At 48.4% G+C, this 20090-nt stretch overlaps 3 protein-coding genes across 4 annotated transcripts in view; 2 read left to right on the top strand and 1 right to left on the bottom strand.

Moving 5' to 3' along the window:
• Nucleotides 1–2480: 2480 nt before the first annotated feature.
• CDKL1 (cyclin dependent kinase like 1) lies at nt 2481–14710 on the top strand. 2 transcript variants are annotated; one of them, XM_057383367.1, is made up of 9 exons: nt 2481–2809; nt 5214–5335; nt 7241–7313; nt 9206–9296; nt 9942–10142; nt 11678–11733; nt 12138–12194; nt 12686–12841; nt 13653–14710. In XM_057383367.1, the coding sequence occupies exons 1-9, from the start codon at nt 2642–2644 to the stop codon at nt 13758–13760; spliced, it is 1032 nt and encodes a 343-aa protein (XP_057239350.1). In that variant the 5' UTR covers nt 2481–2641; the 3' UTR covers nt 13761–14710. The 2 variants fall into 2 exon arrangements, with proteins under 2 accessions (XP_057239350.1, XP_057239349.1); XM_057383366.1 differs by having other exon boundaries at nt 11678–11760.
• Nucleotides 14711–15584: 874 nt separating this feature from the next.
• DMAC2L (distal membrane arm assembly component 2 like) lies at nt 15585–19376 on the bottom strand. Its single transcript, XM_057383368.1, has 4 exons — nt 19088–19376; nt 17688–17896; nt 16613–16784; nt 15585–16125 (listed from the first exon to the last, which is right to left on the bottom strand). The coding sequence occupies exons 1-4, from the start codon at nt 19177–19179 to the stop codon at nt 16011–16013; spliced, it is 588 nt and encodes a 195-aa protein (XP_057239351.1). The 5' UTR covers nt 19180–19376; the 3' UTR covers nt 15585–16010.
• A 78-nt stretch (nt 19377–19454) lies between these two features.
• Nucleotides 19455–20090, top strand: part of L2HGDH (L-2-hydroxyglutarate dehydrogenase) — a 12585-nt gene continuing 11949 nt past the window's right edge. The window contains exon 1 of the mRNA XM_057383365.1: nt 19455–19593. Coding sequence (XP_057239348.1) covers nt 19517–19593 — 77 coding nt within the window. The 5' untranslated portion in view covers nt 19455–19516. The remainder of the gene's footprint in view (nt 19594–20090) is intronic.

Here is a 20090-nt window from a genome sequence, read left to right as displayed (position 1 = left end):
CCACTGTCATTCAAAACTAGTTCTTGTTGATTTGACATCTAAATCAAGTCGAGCTTTTCAGTTCTGACAGTGTCAAAGCTTAATAAATTGTAAGTGTACAGAGAAAATTTAAAAATCACGGAGCATGGAAAATGTGCTTTAAGGGTGGTCAGCTGGAATTTGATCAGCAGTATTAAAAACAGGACGTGTGATACTTGTCTTTTAAAGAAGCTGAGTTCTCTAGTATTGAAATTACTTCTCCACAGGTAACAGTGACTGGTGATTAACCTCAAATGGTGCCATTCCTAGTCTACAGGAACTTCAAAAATTAAGATGAAGTCAAGCACCAGGTGTAGATATTGTAGAGCAAACACTTTTTAATTTACCTCATTCACTACAGAAGGTAATTTCAGCTTCATCTTTGAAAACACTTAAAGGAGTAAAAGACTAGAGAAACCTGTAAATAAAATCTGAATATTTATGGGGAATAACTGGAGTACATAACTCTYAGGTCATGACACTGTCATGAAGAAATAACGAGCTGAAAGTATTTTTCTTTGACACGAATGACTGGTGTTTTGCTGGATCATAAAGAATAAACTTAGGAAATTCCTCATTTAATCAAACCTTTTTTAGCTGTTGAAGCATTTCTWATGGCATGTTTTGAAATGCTTTCCTGCTGGTTTCATAGACAGTGGCATTTTTGGCATGATCTGCAAGATTCTGTTTCCTAATGTGAAACCTCACTTTTGTTCCGTACCACAGAGCAGATTTACGTGTTCCATAGTCAACCCAGCCAGCCTTGGTGGCTCTGATCAGTATAATTTGTGTTTGACTGTTTAATTTAGTCTGCTATTGTCTGTAGTTTTGTTTTTGTGGAATTTAAACCAGGTTTGAGAAAGCTTGATGGGGGGAGTTTGGGGGTTATGAAGCAAAAGCTTGCTCAGCCCCTCCTTCCTCGCTCAAAGGTTTAATTATTGGATGCACGAGGTCATGTATCCGACGTGAAAGCCTTAAAACAGGCTCCCAGAGCTCTTGGAAATACAAACAGCATGAGAAGAGCAATCTGTGGATTAGTCTCTTTGGATTTCCTAACCAAATTACTGGAAAGTGAAAAATCCATCCGGAATTGTGCTGACATCTCTTTAGAGAAGAAAGGTACAACGCATCAGTGAGCCACGGTGTCTCTGGATGSAAAGGACAAGACTGGGAGACTCTGAAATGTGCTTTTTTTTACCTTGTTTAGTCGTTAGGTGTAACTGAGACTCATAACTGCACTCGTTCAGTTTGTGTAACCAGGCTTTGTTCCACGGGAATTTCTGTTGCAGTTCAGTCTATGCCAAATAAACTGCTTTAATGGATCCGCGGTGTGGTGACTCGCTGGGAACAATGCCTTATCAAGAGGGATCTCGGGAGAAGCCAGCCRCTCTCCAGGTTTTGTGGCTGCTGCGGGAAGGACCTGGCGCCGCTGTTCTCCATCCCACAGCTGCCAGGAGCCAGCAGCAGCTCCCACAGGCAGCGGGATAGMACAGCAGGGAGAAATCACAATAGCAGGGGAAATTGTTCCTGATCTAGCCCTGCTGCCACTCACCTGGGATCGCCGAGGAAGCACTCTGGCTGGAAAAGCAGAGGTTGGGAAGAGAGCAGGGGCTGGTGGGCTCTGAAGGGCTGCTTAGAGAAGGAAAACACAGCTCAGTCTCAACAGGATCCAAATTTGCACCTTGTCCTCACACCTCGGCTGTTTGCTGCAGGTGCTTCAGGTGTATCCCAGATCTTCAGGGATCTGCCGAGATAGAGGCAAAAGGAGGTTGGAAAAATAATACAATTAATGTGCCTTTGGACAACACAACTGGTAGTTACTGGTAAATAAATACACAGCAATATTCCTCCTCATCAGAAGGTTGTTACCTCTGGTGAATCTCGGCAGCTGGAGTGTGAGGGTCCCTGATGGACTTGGCTTGGGAAGAAAAGGAATTAATGGGTTTTTGTTCTGAGTTGGGGRGCACCTCAGGAAAGGATTGGGGAGGGAGGAAGCGTGAGATGGAGGGGGGTGTCCACACTTATTTTCAGATCTAACATTGGAAGCAATTGGCATTACACAAGGCCACCTTTGTCAGGGGATGAGGAGAGGGATAAGGATCCAGGGACCCAGGAAAGAGAACAGGAAGGCAAGAGATGGAAATGCTCAATGAGTCTGGCTGCTGTCACTATTTGGTGACAGACACCTGAGATACTGGAACCGGGCAGTGGGGAGGTGTTCCAGGGGGAGATTCGAGTGCCGCTTGAGGCTGGCAGACCCTGTGGAAGACTCTTCCTTCTTCCAACCCTCCAGGAAAAAAGAGTTAGACCTAACGATCTTTTGGAAAGGTAGGGGCAAAGACATGATCATGGCAGGGGGGCTGGAGCTGGATGTTCTTTAAGGCCCCTTCCAGCCCCATCCCTGCCGCGGTTCTGTCTCCCCATGAACGCAGCGCTGCGGGGCACGAAACCGGGGGAGATCGGGAGTTGTGCGATCAGTGTTCAGCCAGGGCATCCCCCGCTCTCCTCCCCTCCCTCCCGGGGACCGCCCCGGCAGCTCCGGTGTCCCCGGGGCGGTTCCTGAGCCTCCCCCGCCCGGCTCGGCGCTGAGGCGGCGGCGGAGCGCGGCGGGGCCGCCCCGGCCATGGAGCGCTACGAGAAGCTGGGTAAGGTCGGGGAGGGCTCCTACGGCGTCGTCTTCAAGTGCCGCAATAAGGACACGGGACAGATCGTGGCCATCAAGAAGTTCCTGGAGTCCGAGGAAGATCCGTTGATCCGGAAGATCGCCCTGAGGGAGATCCGAATGCTGAAGGTGGGAGCGGAGCGGACCCCGCTGCCGGCACGGGCTGTGCCCGCCATGGCGGGGAGCGCTGAGGGAGCGGACGGGGACGGGGCTGAGGGGGACCCGGGAGGGGACGGAGCCGTGAGGGGACGGGGTGTGAGGCATCCATGAAGGGACATCGTGAGGCTGCAAGGCGTTAGGGCAGCAATTAGGACGTAGAGTGTCGTGAGGGGATGGGGCATCGTGAGGGGATGGGGCATCGTGAGGGGACGGGGCATCGTGAGGGGATGGGATGTGAGGGCACCCATGAAGGGACGGGGCGTGAGGGCACCTGGGGGTGTCGTGAGGGGAGAAAGCAAAGAGAAGAAGAAGAAGAGCGCCATGAAGTGCCCAAATCAGTCAGCTCCTGTGGCAGAAAGCCGGTGCCGGGGAATGTCCGACCCGCTTGTCCAGGGTTGGCGATGCCCGGTGATGCTGCCCAGCTCAGGTGGGTGCAGGTGGGAGCTGAGACACGGCTCTGAGCCTCATCAGGTGCTGCGGCTTCTGTAGGGGTGGTGGAGGAGCATCAGCGCAGTCACCGAGTGCCCTGCACAGAGGGATTGATGGATCCAGGCTCTGTCCCCCGTGGAGTCAGCGGTGTCCTGGCCGGTGTGGGCACAGCTCTGCCCKTGGTGTGTGTCACAAACCCCTCTGCGTCCGGGAGATCCCCCAGAGCGACTGGAGCCGGTGTAAAACACACAGGCAAAAAGGAGTTGTAGACAGCACAAGAGGGGGACAGCCATAGGACACAGCTCTCCCTGCTCCTTATTGATAAATCTGCTCCAGATTCTTCTTAAAACATCCTTTCTGAGCCCCTGGTTGTGTGGGATCCAGCTGTGGATTGAATGCTAGGGATCAGGTATTCACACGTGGAAGCGACAGCAGAACCAGCACCAGTGAGCCAAAGCAGCGCCTTTTCTTTGCTGATCTTTTCCTGACCTGTGAGAGCTCATCCTCACACAGAAACGGGTCACTCCTTCAGCCGCTGGCTTTATGTTTCCAATGAAATAAAAGCATAGGAATAGCTGCAGTGAGTCACACCCCAGGTGTATCAAGAAATGAGGAGAGACCCGGGAGAAAGGTAAAGTTTCCTTTCACACTCCCAGCTYCTGGGCAAGGATTCTGAAGCCAAAGGTTGTATCTGTTACTTTGTGCTTAGAGACATTTGCAGACTGTTGGGACTCTGTCCCATCTCTTTTGGGACTCGTGTGTTCATTCGGTCTCCATAGTTTCCTGAGGCTTTAGGAATGTGTTGTGTGAAAAAAAAAAAAGATTCCTTTTATTTGTTGCAAGTTGCTGCTGGGTGATGGCACAACGTACCCTCAGCTGTGTGTTCCAAGAAGTGGGAGGTGCTCTTTTCTGCTTTCTCCAGAGTGCTCATGATTTGTACGCCCGCCATCGTAGGAAAGCCATCATCTAGGAAAAAAAGCTTATTTATTTTTCAGTTAGTTTTAGGGAGAAGCAGTCTAAGTTCTTCTATCCAAAGTAAACATGTAGCTGTATTAATTCAGTAAACAATGCTAGGTTTACATTAAGATTTAAGTAATGTTAAACATCTGAAAAGGAAAATAATCATTGCAGAAATCCCTTGTAATTCAGCTGGGAACTGCATCATCCTTAAGGATCCAATGCCACTGCAGCCAGGGACAGCAGAATCTGTGTTGGGGCACTGTTGATTTTAACAAGTGCAGACCTGCTTGACTCTTTTCAGCTTTTTCTGTGTAAATAGTAACAATTTGTTTATTTGTTGAGGTATTTCCTGGCTTAGGCAACTCCTGTTTGTCAAAGATGGAGAGATATTGAGTTTCATCAGTAAAAAATGTGGGGCCTGATAAATTATTTTTCTGCACARGTAAACACCTTGCAGACAAAGGGATTTTTGTGGCCAGGAGCTAAGGGAGGTGGGGTGGGAGTTTGCAGAGTCCTGAAACCATGGAATCCCAGAATGGTTTGGGTTGGAAGTGATTCCAAAGCTCAGCCCATTCCACCCCTGCCATGGCAGGGACACCTTCCACTGTCCCAGGGTGCTCCAAACCCCATCCAGCGTGACCTTGGGCACTGCCAGGGATCCAGGGGCAGCCACAGCTTCTCTGGGCACCCTGTGCCAGGGCCTCCCCACCCTCACAGCCAGGAATTCCTTCCCAATATCCAAGGCCAAGGGGGAATGGMTTCCCACTGCCAGATGGAACCCTGGGAAGAGCTTGTTGCCCTCCCATGTAGGTCAGCTCCTAAAATAAATATACAGAGGCTGAGCTGTAGCAGAGCTGGTGCTTCACATCATGCTGTACTTGTAGGAAGGGCTCAGCTTAAGGAATTGTGACCCTGCAGGGAAAATCCCTGTCCCCCACACCTTCATTGTGCAGTACCTGACCAGTCCACCCCCCTTGTRTTGCAGCAACTCAAACACCCCAACCTGGTGAACCTGCTGGAGGTGTTCAGGAGGAAGAGGAGGCTGCACCTGGTGTTCGAGTACTGCGACCACACGGTGCTGCATGAGCTGGACAAGCACCCCCGAGGGTGAGTGGCCCCTCTCTCAGTGCAGGGCATGGTGTCCGTGTTGTTGCTGCCCTGTGGCTTTTCAGAGCAATTTCATTAATTACAGGAGAGGTTTCTCAGCCCAGTGCCCAGGAGTGGCTCTGTTGCTGTGGTTTAGCACAAGAATGGTGCAGGAGCTGTGTTCCCTCACAGCCCTGCTCACCACGGAGACGGGAGCGCTGAGCTGAGTGTTTGGGAGAGCTCTGGCTGGTGGGGGAGCAGCGAACCCCAGGGCTTGGAAATGGTTTGTTTGCTCTTTCCAGTGTTCCCATCACTGTGGGCACTGGGGCAGGGTCACTGAGCACCCACATACAGAACCAGCGACTCATAGAATCATTTAGGTTGGAAAAGCCTTCTGAGACCATTGAGTCCAACTGTTAATCCAGCCCTGCCATGTTCACCACTAAATAATTTTCCCCAAACCTCCATCTACATTTTTGAGCACTATCAGCCCTCCAGAGTGAGGAGAAGTTCCCAGGAGCTGTGCTTGCCCCTCTCTGCAAAAATTCCTTTTCAAACAGGTGCTTGTGCCAAGTGTGAGCTATACACAGGGTTTGTTCTGTCAACACCTTGTAAACAACACTCCCACCAAATACATTGTCTGTAATTATCCAGGGTGCCTTGGTGCTGTGGAAATGCTAAGCAGAAGTCCATAAATCATTTCACAGGAGGGCTGAGTGAATTGCCTGCAGGAGACTRATTGGGGCCTGAGTAAACAAGAGCCTGTTATTTATTCCCTTTCTCCCCAAGAATGGAGCACAGGCTTTGTGAGCTGCTCAGCAGCTGTCACCCCACTTTGAAGCTGTTCACCTGGAACCTGAAGAGAGCATGGATAACTCTCTTTGAAGGARATGCTTCCCATTTGCTCACTGTTCATCAGAACAATTCCATTGTGAGGGAACATGTAACAGCTGGCTGCATGCTTTGCTTTTCAGCTTTGCTAGGGCAGATGSTCAAGTCTTTGTGGTCAGGTTAAAGATGGGTGGGTACATGTTGTTTCCAGCTCATTTGACCAACTCCATCCCCTTTTCAAGCTGTAAGAGCAGCACTCCCATCATTCTGGGATGTTTCTGGAAGGAATCTGTAGTGTTGCCACAGTAGCATCAGCAGACTGTCAGTGTCCCATTGACAGCAGAAAGTGAAAGCCAGGCTGGAAAGAAAAACCCAGGGTTGTATTGTTTTGGCTTTTTTTTTATTATGATCAGAAGCTTTTCAGCAGTAAACACATTAAATGAAATTGTTTGAGTTTGAAAGTGCCAAGTTTTTCACCTGTGCCTTTCCTGGGGCTGTTGAAGATCATTACAGACAGCCAAGGAAGTTCAAGAACTGTTGCCCAGTAACTGAAARAAAGGAGAGGGGGCTGGGAGGTGTTTGCTGTCTCTGAGAGGGAAGGAGAGGGGATMCAAACCAAAGCAGAGCTTTGTACTCTGTGTGAACACCTTTCCTTGGCCCATTTTGTCACTCTCCTCTGGACAATCAGTGCCATGGCAGCATTCCATGATTCTATCCCATGGGTACTCCAACAGTTCCAGCCCTGAGCAGTTGCTGAGGCAGAAATTCCTGCTGGCATTTCGGGATTGCCAGGAATCAGGATGCCAAACACAAMCCTAGGACAGGATCTGGTACAGATCCATTTTGCTGTGTGGTCATAGTGGCAGCCCATGCTGGCTGTGACAGTACTGTCACACTTGTAGCTGCCATAAATTCTTGTGTCTTGTTGCAYTGGCTGGATTTGGAAATGTTTGCTGAATTTCCTTAGGGTTTTGCTGAGAGATTCCTGTACAATGAAGCCTGCAATGAAGCCTGCCCATAGGCCTCCTCTTCCTTTTCCCTGTAATGATGAAGTTCTCATTGGTGGCCAAAATAAAGCTGTRTTTTTTCCAACAGGGTGCCAGAGTATCTGGTGAAGAGCATAACCTGGCAGACCCTGCAGGCTGTGAACTTCTGCCACAAACACAATGTGAGTCCCCTAATCAGCATTAACGATTGCTGGAGCATGGCCTTGGAGGAGAGGGGGGTTCTGTTGGCATTTTCCTGATTACAGAGCTTTCATGGCATGGAGTCAGATGGAATCTCCTGTTTCCAGCAGGAAACACACCTGAAATAYTGGTGTGTACCCACAGCTGCCTTCACTGTCACACAGGCCCCTTGGGTTGGCTGTCAAGGAATGATTTGCTCTAATGACCTTAGACAAACTTCCAGGAGGGATGGGAATGTATCCTGGTGTGATCCCTGTGCCCTGTGCCACTACTGACCTTCAGGAACCTGCCTCAGCTGGGAGCTGAGCAAACTGCTGCTGATTTCACAGAAAACCCTTCAGTTGACTGYCATGGAATTGAATCATGGCACCAGTGAAAAGATTTCAAAACTTACACATAGTGAACCCATTTTACAACCCCTCCTCTGCTCTCTGGAGGGAGATGTGACTTGTGTACATGACAGATGCTTCAGCGGGAACATTTTAAGAAGCAGGGAAGGAGAAGGAGACTTTTAGAGAAGTTTTTAGATAAACTTAGCCATAATTGCCTTTGTTTTTGTTCATCTGCCAACATTTGAGATTTAAGAGTGGGGCAGGAGATGGCTCTGGAATGGGTGTTTTGTCTTTGTTGGGAGAATTATGTCCAGTTGAGCCACAGGAACTTGGCCACAGGTCTCTCCTGCGTCCAAAATTTGTTGATTTGCGTCTTTTTTCTGTTACCCTGCTCAATCTGAAAGATTTAATGGAGCTTGGGAGCAGAGGGAACAATGACATGCTGCAGCCTGATCTGCTGTAGATCACAGGTAATGAGGTTTTAYGCAGCTGCCCTTTTTGGAACTCCATGACAGTGGCTTAATAAGCAGCATTTCAGTCYTCAAGAGGAGACACAATAATTTACCACCAGCTTGGCGAGGAAAATCCAAGGTGGGAGAGGTACAACAGGAGTGAGACCCCAATGAGTTGAGAACAGCCAAAGAAATAAAGGTCTTGGCTAGTTTGATCAGCAGAAATTCTTTGCCAAGCCCAAATTCAGTTGCTGTGAAGGACAAGGTCACCTCCAAAGAATCACAGAATGGCTGGTGTTGAAARGAACCTCTGGAGATCCTCCCATCCAATCCTCCCTGTCAGGCTGGCTCAGCTAGAACAGGCTGCTCAGAAGCTTTTCCAGTCAGGGTTTCGGTATCTTTAAGGTTAGAGGCTCCACAGACTCTCTGGACAGCCTGTTTGGGTGYCTGGTCACCCTCTCAGTAAAAAAAGATAAAATAAATTAGTTAGATTTAAACGGAATTTCTTGTGTGATCAGTTTGTGCCCATGGTCTCTGTCCTTTCCCTGGCACCCCAAGGAGGGCCTGGCTGAGTCTCCTTTACTCCGTCCCATCAGGTATCAATGCTCATTGAAGAATTTCCTCCAGAGCCTTTTCTTGATGGTTCCAGTCCCTCATCCTCTCTTTGCACGTCAGACACCCCAATCCCTTAAATTTCAGTGGCCTTTCACTGGAATCACTCTGATATCCCCACATCTTCCCTCTAATGCAGATCCCAAAGTTGGACACACTGCTCTGGGTGTGTCTCAGCAGTGCTGAGCAGAGCTCTTGCTGAGCTTTGCCCCCCAAACGATTTGCTAAGAGCTTCCCTGGGGTTTGGGGAGCTGCCTTCCTGTTGTCCAGGTGACACAGAATGGTGCAGYTTAAGCTGGGAGCCTGCACCGTGTCTCTTCCAAAGATGGGCTATGGACAGGTCATGTCCTGCTGCTCAGAATCCCTTCCATCTTCTCTTTCAGCAGGAATAACTGCCTGGCACAGCGTGGCTGAATTTATCTGAGGGCCAGGTTAAATACTTGCTTCTAACCTTGCTTTTTTTTTTTCTTTTTCCAGTGCATCCACCGGGATGTAAAGCCRGAAAACATCCTGATAACAAAGCACTCGGTCATCAAACTTTGTGACTTTGGATTTGCTCGAATACTGAGTGAGTGCAGACTCTCTACATACACAGAATGCATGATCAGCCATTGACTCACTTGTCTTTGGTGCACTGCAAATCATCCTATATAAAAGGCTGTGTGTTTTCCCAGGGAAGCTCTGCTAAAGGCTGGGGAGAGATTCCCAAATGGTGCAGGGAGGGAGCCCAGACACCGTGGTGTGAACAAGCTGAGCTCCCTGCTGGGGCAGCTGAGTTGCTGGGGGTGCTGGTACTGGAGATGGAAGTTGGTCTTGGAGCTGCCCAGCCGCTGTTTATGCAGTGCTGGAGACACAGCTGGAGTTCCCTGGCAGGAAGAGTCWCTCTGGCTGCTTCTGCAAACAATGKCTTCACGTTTTCCGTTGTAAATAAACCCTCTGATCTGTTTTCTTTAGCTCCTGTTTGGACAAATCACATGGGCTCTAAGAACTGCCCACTGGTGGGTGCAGGGCCCAGCTGTGGAGCTCTGCACATTTTCATTTGGAGGCAAACACGGTCTTGATTTTTGCCAGATCCTGAGTGTTCCCAGAGTTGGGTTCTGCAAGTGCCCAGTGACTCTGGCCTGTCCCAAACATGTGACAGTGATGAGGGCTGGTCGGCATTGCTCTGATCCCACATTCCTGTTTGTGTCTCTCTCCCCTGACCCCAACCCAGCTGGTCCCAGTGACTACTACACCGACTAYGTGGCCACCAGGTGGTACCGGGCCCCGGAGCTGCTGGTGGGGGACACCCAGTACGGCCCCCCCGTGGATGTGTGGGCCATCGGCTGCGTCTTTGCCGAGCTGCTCTCCGGGGTGCCCCTGTGGCCGGGCAGGTCGGACGTGGACCAGCTGTACCTCATCCGCAGAACCCTGGGTGAGCATCCCCTTGTGCTTGCCCGGGAAGGGATGCCCTCTCTGGTGGGAATCGGGAACAGCCAGGAGGGGAATTTACCCAGCAGCTCCCTCCCTTTAGTAGCTGCCGGTTTATTTGAGGTATCCTTGAGAAGGAGCTGGGTTTTCCTGGCGTGGTGCAGATGTTTTAACAGGCTCCCAGTGGAGCAGGCTGAGGAAGCAGGAGCATTGCCTGCAGACTGCCTGGAACCATCCCTCCACTCTCTTTAGCCTCTGGGAAGCTGAGTCTGGATCTGGGCAGATTAGGAAATATGTGGGATGTGTTTGGTGACCACTGGACACCCCTTCTGRTCCCTTGGGGAGGCTCGGTGCCTGCTGGGGAGGGGGAGCACAGGAATTTCATCTGTCTCCATACAGACAAAAAAAAATGAGGTGYATCAGAAAGGACCAGGAATGCTTTCCATAAAACTTGGAAAGATCCAAGTGTTTTTTCAGGGTTTGGTACCAAGAAAAGAAGTCTCTGAACAGCTGGATTCAGTTCATCCCAGCCTTGGAGGTCTCATGAGCATTGTCAGTGCCTGTTGATGGCTGTGTGCCTGGGAAGGGAGTGTGAGCATTGCAGCTTGACTATTCCATGTGTTTGTTGTTGTTCAGCAAGGAATTTTAGGAACCACTCCGTATTTATGTCAAATTAAAGGGCTGCTATCCCATAACAATTAAACTAATCCAGTCCCATTGATTTTTTTCAATTTTGGTGTGTAACATCTGATTTCTTGAATGACAACAAACAACCCCCCCTTTTAACTGGAATTTGTTGGAATGAACACAATTGTAATTTTAACTGAGCAGTTTATAAAACTACAAAGGTGACAAATGGCTTTAAACAGATTAGCTCCTTAGCTAGAAAAATGGTTCATCACTGATTGCTTCATCCTCCAGAATTCATTAATGCCASTGTAAGGCACTTATAATTTATTTTTAATGATAGGGTTTCAGCCAGAAGAGATTCCCATTGGATTATTGGATCCAGGTGCTGGACTGAGGCAGTGTTCACAGAGCAAAGCTCCTTGATTGAAGCCAAGCCCTTATGGGGGTTGGCATTGTACTGGCTCCTTTGCCATGGATTTGATTTTAACATTTTCCTCTCTCTGAGCTGCTCCAAGCTTCAAAAACTTTGCCTTGGGGAGAAGCTGTGGCATGTTCAGGTGGGGCTGTGTTCCAGCTCTTTCCTACACAGCACCCTCAGGAGTCTCCAAAGAGAATTTCACCCGAAAGGAGTTAAATTTTCCTGCAGCTGGAACASTTAATGGCCCTGCCTTTCCTTCAGCACACAGGGGTGTGGGATCACTGATGGGCAAAATGGACATTAATTGTCACAAAACAATATTTCTTTTGCTCACTTGGTGCTCTTCCATCTCTTCAGATGTTCTCTTGGATTGGCCGTGATAGAGGATACAACCTTTTTCAATGCAGACACTGTAAAAACAATAAATTAATCCAACTTTGTTTTGTTTTGTTTTGTTTTGTTTTGTTTTGTTTTTTAATTCTTGGACGAAGGAGATCTCATTCCCAGGCACCAGCAAGTGTTCAGCACCAACCAGTTCTTCAGTGGGGTAAGAATTCCTGACCCAGAGAGCATGGTAAGAGCTGCCTCCAGCTACAGTGCCCTCCCTTCCCCAGCTTGCCTGGTCCTTTTACTGTGTGGCATTTTTCCCTGTCCAAAATCTTTGTCCTCTGTTTTGCCAGTGTGCACCAGAATATTATTTGGAGGTGTCTGAACCCCTCTCATGACATTTTAACTTACAGTCTGTGTAAAAGCAGTCAAAAAATGTTTGATCTCAGCTCCTTTTCCCCATTTCTGGTGGCAYGTTCTCTGTAATGCCAGGCCTCTGAGCACAGAGTGATGGAGGCATTTTGTCAGTAAAAGGGCACGTTGCTGTGGAAAGCTGGGTCTTGGTACCCTGAGAAATGAAAAGCTTGCTAATATGACTCACTGGTTTGTTTTTTTTCCCTCCAGGAACCATTGGAAATGAAATTCCCCAATATTTCATACTCTGCTCTGTCTCTCATGAAGGTAAGAAAACTCCAGCTCGTGGAGGAGCTCTGCACTGAGATGAACAAATGTTGTCTGGGGTGAGAGTTTGGGACTTCATTATCTGAGATTCATTGAAAAACAGATGGTTTGCTACCCCTTGTGATTGTAYCTTGAGCCACAGTTCCTACTACAGTTGTGGACTCCCCATCCCTGGAAGTGTCCAAGGCCAGGTTGAACAGGGCTTGGAGCAACCTGGGATAGMAGAAGGTGTTCTGCCCATGGCAGGGGGTTGGAACCAGATGATCTTYAAGGTCCCTTCCAACCCAAACCATTCCATGATTCCATAATTAATTTTTCCAGTTGTTAGATAATTAGCTGCTCCTCAAGCTTCATGCTAGCTCAGAAAAGCCACTCTTRGAATCCATTAAAAAAATTAACAAGTACCTGTGGGAATACTCATTAGCTGTGGGGAGCAGATGGAATTGTGCAGACCCAATGAATGTTTTGTGTGATCCTCCATCTTTTCTAAGGTCTGCCTTCGGATGGATCCCGCAGAGAGACAGACCTGTGAGCAGCTGCTGCAGCACCCCTATTTTGACAGCTTCAGGGAGGCAGCAGAGCTGGGAAAAGAATATGAAAAAACTGCTCGGAAAGCAGGCAGGCTGCCTCGGAAGCACTTGCCAGGGGTGAGGTTTCCATGCTATTTCATTTCTGTGCCCATGGAGGGGCTGGTTCTTTTGCAGGGGGTGGGCTGTGTTGGCAGTGAGGGTGTTGGACTGGTTTTGGTTCTGTCCTGAGGGGAAAACAATCCCTCTGGCTAAAGAGTAACTCTGGACAAACTGGATTTTGCACTGCAGCTCCATGGGGCACTGGGAACGATAAGGTTTATCCGGGAATGTGCATTCCTGACAAAGAGCAGCAGGAGGGCTGARCTAACTGGACACACTCATGTAGCTGGTTTAATTTGGGATATTTTGGTGCTTTTTAATCGTGMATTATGGAGATGGAAAAACACCCACTTCTGTTTGTAACTGCCGATGGTACACAATCCCATACTCGGTTCCACATGTTACCCTGTGCACTGTGTGTTCCTGCACTGGAGCTGTCTCCCTGCTGCTCTGGCCTTTCCAGACTCCATCCCAAGTCCCCAAATCCAGCTCATTCCACAGTTCTTTATTCTTGTCAGCCACATTCCCCCAGGCAGCTGTAATGCTGAGCTGGGAACAAGCAGGGGAGTTGGAGGTGAGGGATGGAGAATTGCTACAGCGTGTCAATTCCTGATTTGCCTCTTYCTTTTCCATGACCTGGGATATTTTTCTTGCCTAATGAAATTTGTTCATGAGTTGTTCTAGTTGCAGTTCAGTCATAAAACCCTGGAATCTTAGCTTGGAAAGCACAGGATWACAGTAGGAATAGTTTTATAGCTCATATTCCATATGAAAAAGGAAATGTGTGCTTTATTCCTATTCCAAATACACACTATAACTTTTCCTTTAGTTACAGCACCTGCCCCAGCTGACCAGCAGCAACATTCTCCCAGCTTTGGACAGCAAGAAGAACTGCTGCAAGACAAAGAAATCAAAGTACCACTTCCCAAACATCTGATCAGGTGACAGATCACAACTCAGTTGTTCAAAGTCATCCAGGATTTATAAATGGAGGATACACAGTGGAAAACTAAACCACTAAAAGTTATGACATGGACGGAGTGGTCTGTCCTCTCCTCTGGGTCACTGATGGAGGGGAAATGATGCAGAAGGAACTCCAAGTTCATCCTAATGCTCTGTGTATAAAGACAAATACATTTTGCTTTAATTACTGATTGCCTCCTGGTTCAGGATTACCCCACCCCAGTGCTTACAGTGTGAAATTTAAAACTCTGACCCGTCTGTCCCCTGCATTTCAGACTTGGAGGAGAGCTGCACTTTGCCAAATGCATTGGTCCCTCCTGCTTYAGCCTGGGCCCGAGCCCCTGCTCTGTGAGGAGCTGTAACTGTGCTGCTGAAGGGGTGGGAGCTGTGCTGGTGCAGCCCAGGCTGAGGGAGTTCTCAGCTCTCAGCTCCAGAGACACCTGGCTCACTGCTGCATTTACAGAGCACAAAGGTTTCAAAGTWCTGGCGGTGACTTCACAGGCTCAACAGGCACCACTCCCAGAACAGAGCCACAATAACCCTGTTGTTTCTTTAGTCTTTTCAGATCTCCTCCTGCAAGTTTCATCCTTGAATTTTGTTTTTGACAAGAGTGAGGGCACTTGCTTGAAGTCACAAAAATGTTTTTAGCAAAACTAATCATGAATATAATTTATAACATTGGCCAGACACAGGCAGGAATCCTACCTAAGTGTTTGTGTTAGATCGACTCGGGTTTGTGAAATCTCAGAATGCAATACTTTTGATTTTGAATAAAAGAAATGTAGCTTCTTTTTCCAATTTACTGGAGGTCTTTTATTATACAAAGTTTTACTGCTGGGCAAGGAACATCCTCTTYTTACTTGACACTTACAGCAAATATGTTTTCCCAGTACATTTTGTGTTCCACACAGTAAAAGCCCTTTCAGTGGGACAGATGYCCTGTCCTATGTGTGCCTGTTGTTGTTTTGTTTCCTTAGAAAACCAAGTCTGAGACAGCACTGTGCCTCTGATTGCTTGGAATCGCTGCCTCCTGCCCTTCCCTACCACCAAAACCAGSGGTTTGACTAAAAATGTTGTGTTGTCCCCAAAGATGTCATTGCCACTGTGCTGGGCATTGGTGAGCAGTTTTGAGTCTCTCACAGGAAAGACTCTGAGGGTCTGGAGCATGTCCAGGGAAGGGAACAGAGCTGGGAAGGGTCTGGAGCACCAGGAGTGGCTGAGGGAGCTGGGAAAGGGCTGAGCCTGGAGAAAAGGGGGATCAGGGGGGACCTTGTGGCTCTGCACAACTCCCTGACAGGAGGGGACAGCCGGGGGGATCGGGCTCTGCTCCCAGGGAACAGGGACAGGAGGAGAGGGAACGGCCTCAGGCTGGGCCAGGGGAGGTTTAGGTTGGATATTGGGGAAAATTCCTTCATGGAAAGGTTGTCCAGCCCTGGCACAGCTGCCCAGGACAATACTGGACTCACCATTYCTGGATGGCACTCAGCAACATGGGTCAGTGGTGGCMTTGGCAGTGCTGGAGGAACAGYTGGACTCCATGATCTCAGAGGGCTTTTCCAACYTCAACGATTCTCAATRATTTTTATTTATCAGGAGTGATGAGGATGCAGCTGAAGAGCTGCACAGAACTGCTTTAGTCCATGTCAGCACACAGCAGGAACGTGCTCAAAGCTGTATCCAAGAGCTGCTGCTGTTCCTCCACAAAAAGCCATGTTCCCTTCAGCAGCTCAGTGCTCCTGAAGGGGTGGCCCTGCCTGTCTGTAGATCATTCCATTTAAACCAGACAACAGTCCAAGTGTGAAGAACACAAAAAAAGAGCCATAATCTCTTTTATTAAGTCAGCACCCACCAACTGGGTGAGATTCTCCGAGAGAAAACAGCACCAACACCATGCATCAACTGCACATACCCTGACATTCCCCCTACTGCCACTTTGCTTCTGTGCAATAAAATACTGAAAAGTTCTAACTGAGGTATTAACAGCTTCCTAGAAAAACAGGAAACAGATGCCTACGTGCAGAGGCCTGCCTTGTCTGTTGTTGAGTTTAAGCTTAATAAAACTTAATTGCATMATTTCTCAAAAGGTCACATACAGCTGTTGAGGCTGGACTGGGAAAGCCGGGCTTATTTCCATACTGGAAATAGAGCAGTGTCTACAGCTTCATTTATGCAATAAAGACAAATCCTAGGAAATCATATACATCTCAGTTTCRTGCTGTTGTGTTTATTCCAAATCCAACTCCAGCTCCAAGTTCGGCAGCGCCTGCTGAAGGACACGACAGGTCGTTTCTTTCTGTTTGATCCCAGGAAGGTCACTCAGATACAAATATTCAAGGTTCCTGTAAGTATTTAAAAAGAAAATGGGCAACTGCAATTGAACTGCTGACAGAGAAATTTGAAKAAAGAATTATTCTACCACTGTTGTTTTGTGTATTTTAAACAGAGACTGGTTTTACTGGAAGTTTGAAGTGGGTGTTTGGGGTTTTTAGCTGCAGTATCCAACTGCATCCCATTCCCGAGCACCCAGGTCTGCCCCAAGACCCTGAGGCACGAGGGGATGGTGTGACAGGAAGCAGTGTGAGGTGGAGGAARCAGTAAAAGCTACAAGACACAGTCAAATCCTGCCCTGAAAAGCTGCTGCAGGATAGGGGTCAGGAACAGAAGTCAAGATGATCATTACTGACTCATTCTTGAGTCAAACCCAGCCACCCCACAGCCCCACAGGTCTGAAACAGCCCTGAAACTGTGAAACTCCAGCCCTTCCACCCACCACAGTCCCAACCAGCCCAGAGCAGCGTGCTACAGAAGCACTGATGGCTCACATACGTCAGCTTGTGGAGTGCAATGATGCCTTTGTCTGTGACATTCCCACAGGAAATGATCTTCAGCTGCTGGAGACTCTTCTGGAGGTTGTTGGTCTCACTGAGCCTCTCCAGACACTGGTCCTGGATGTACATGCACTTCTCCAGTYTGATATCTGTAACGTGTTCCAGACCATCTGCAAAAGGCAAAAGTGAGGATTTGCTTCAAAAACTAGGACCAATTTGTGTGCTTAGTTAAGTTCTCAATTTAATAACTGCCCCCAAAATTTAATAACTGCCCCCAGAAACACATTCCTTTATACAGGGGGGCCATAATGAACCTCCAAAGTCCCTTTGTGGTAGTTAAAATAAATGAAAATCATGGACTTTGTATCCTTTTGGTGAGGATTCTAATAGCTTTGACATGGGCAAGCAACAAAACTACAAGTTTATGTGGTAAACAATGAGTGACATAGGAATGTGCTAATGCCAGAAATTCAGGGTCCCCTGCTATAAAAAAATAAAACAGTTCTCCATTTTGGTTTCTGTTATTTAAAGACCACATGAAACACTTGTTTAATCTCTTAAGAAACCAAGAGCTTGCTTTTTATTTGTCTTTGAAGACATCCTAAAGGCCTAAAGAATGAGCAGAATAATGACTTCAGAGACCAAAATCATCACTTGGTGCAGGAGAAAAATTATTTATATTTTAGTGTTACTATAATTATTATAATAATATATCCTATTTATATTAAATACATATATTAATTTTGTTATAGTGTTATTATAATTATAATAGTATTATTATAGTATTATTTATATTATAGTATTTATAGTGCTTTTTGCTACAAACTCATCTAAATTTGTGGCACCTCCTTAGTGCTATGGACACTTCAGGTAAAGGCTGAACTTCCCAATGTCTTTCTGCTTCACACCATACTTCCAGCAAAACCTTATGGACTGATAAATATTTGTAAAGGGGGAGAAAAACACAAAAGATTTATCCACACCTTGCTAAGGAAGGAGRAAACGGTGCTGTTATTAATATTTCAACGCAATTCAGATGAAGCCCATTAAGAACAATCTCATGTGTACATTACCCAGGTACTCAAATCCTCTGTACATGATGCAGGAGTCGGTGGCATTAATGGCCTCGATCTTGTACTTGCCCMGGGGCCCTGTGGGGAGCCCGTTGTAGTCCTGCTGCCACTTGGGAGAGCCCTGGTACCTGACCAGAGCCCCGCAGCGCAGCAGCCACTCCGAGGCCGCCCGGTCGGGACCCACGGCTCGGATGCGCTCGTGGTCCACCCTGCAGGACACAAGARAGCACCCACAGCGTGTCTGTAACGTGGCACAATTATTCCCTGGAYGACAGGAATGCTCCACAGCAAATATCTGGTTATGTGCATGGTCACGAAAGGAGATGTGATTCACTAGAAATGGTCAATGGGTGATTGTTGGACTGTGCGGTGCTTAGTTCGGTGTTGAGGTTTTTTTAACTTAAGTAGCAGATGCTTTCTGATTAAAAAACAACACAAATATATCTGGACTTAAACCTCCTGAYTGTTTACTTCCATGTCAGTAAGGAAGGAAAAAAACTGGGTTTGTCTACCCAGAGTAAGGGTTTATAACTGCAAATTTCCCTCCCAACACTGACTATAAAAACCTTTCTTTGCTTGTCATTCCTGCAGCTTTTTCATAGAMTCATAGAGTCATTAAGGTTGGAAAAGGCCTCTWAGAGCATCAGCCCAGCACCACCACTAAACCATGTCCTCAAGTGCCACATCCACACATCTTTTGAACATTTCCAGGGATGGTAACTCCACCTCTTCACTGGACAGCCTCAACAATTACAGGTATTTAGAACCCCCCTACACTTCAGCACTAGTTAAATTCCTTGGGTCCATTCAGGAAAAGGATGTATTTCTTAATCTAGTGAGGAATGCTGAAGGCAGAGACTTGGAAGGGACTTCTGTCTGGTTGAATTTTTGCCATCAGCTACACCACACAACCCTTCCCACAGAGCTGGAAGACAGAATGCAAAACTCTGGAGTTCCTGCAAAAAATCATGGGCAGAGAAAATCTTTCACTGTGAAACTCTTTCTCTTCCTAAAAGTAACTATGAAACCCCTCTGTGGCTGAACCACTTTGCAAGTGATTTGGTTCGATGCCTCTCTGAGTAACTGAAAGGACACATTTGTTCTACTGGCTTAGGYGAGTTTTGGGATCAAAGAAGACCAGGATTTAGGGATAGGATCCATTTGCCAGCTTGCCTTGGCCATTYCAGGGAAGGTGCAGAACACACACCTTCCTCTAGAAGGTCACAGCTTTGGAACGGGGAGTAACCAACATGCAGTCTGAGGGGAGAGAAGGGCGTTAATGACAGAAAACGCTTCCTGCAGCGTTAGGGACTTGACTGCTCTGCTTCACAAACCGCGCAGAGAATTTGAGGGACCTGATAGTTAATTTTTTTAATTATTAACCAGCGACTCACTCTTACTTGTTGAACACGGCATTCAGCCATCCCCAGAAGGCTCTACAGCTGCCCGGCGGCTGCGGCGGCTTCCTCAAGAGTGTCCCCAACGCCATCATCACCTTCTTGACGAGGAGAGGGGAAAAGGGAGATGTTGTTTTGAGCGCCAGCAGCAGCAGGGGGAGGCCGCGCCGCCTCAAGGCCTGACCGGGGCTGTCAGCCCGGCGGGGCCCAGGGYTGCGGAGGGGAGCCCGTCACCGCCCCCGGGCTGCCCCCGAGGCCGAGCGGCCGAACCTTGCCCGGAGGCCGGCGCGGCGCTGCCCTGCCCGGCGGAGCGGGGAGCAGGAGGAGCGGGGACAGCCGGAGGAGGAGCAGCGGCCGCAGAGAGGAGGAGGAGAAGGAGGAGGAGGAGAAGCAGAAGGGAGCAGCGGCCCCAGCGCTCCCTCCGCCCCCAAGATGGCGGCGGCGCTGAGGGGGCGCGCGGGCCCGGGCGGGGCTGCGGCGCTGTGGCGGCTCCAGAGGCGGCGGCGGAGGTGAGGCGGGGGGCAGCGGGGCGGGACCGGCTCACACCGAGCACCGTCCCGCAGCTTATCCTCGTCCCCCGATCTTATCCTCGTCCCCCGATCTTATCCTCGTCCCCAGCCGTAATCTTAACTTTATCCCTATCCCGTCCCCCTATTGCTGTGCCTTTCCCCTCTCCCCTTCCCTCTCCGCTTACTTCTGCTCATCCACTTCCCCCATCCCTTTACCCTGTCATTTTTCCCTGTCCTCTTCCCCTGTCTCTCCTATATCCTCTGTATTTGCTACATATCCTTTTCCTATCCCCTTTTCCTCTCTCATACATCCCCTGTATCCTTATAGCCCCTTTCACTGTATCCTCTATCTCCTGTCCCGATCCTTTCCCCTTTCCATTATTAACCACGCCAACCCCTTTTTTTTTATCCCGTTTTCCTCTCCCCTATATCCCCTGTATTCCATATATCTCCTTCCCCTGTATCACCTCAACTTACACGCCCTTCCCTTCTCCCCT

Source organism: Malurus melanocephalus, unplaced genomic scaffold, assembly GCF_030028575.1.
Source record: "Malurus melanocephalus ecotype Western Australia unplaced genomic scaffold, MMel_1.1 scaffold_627, whole genome shotgun sequence".
NCBI lineage: Eukaryota > Metazoa > Chordata > Aves > Passeriformes > Maluridae > Malurus > Malurus melanocephalus.
Note: the sequence above shows the minus strand (reverse complement) of the source record. Positions and strands in the feature narration are given on the sequence as shown.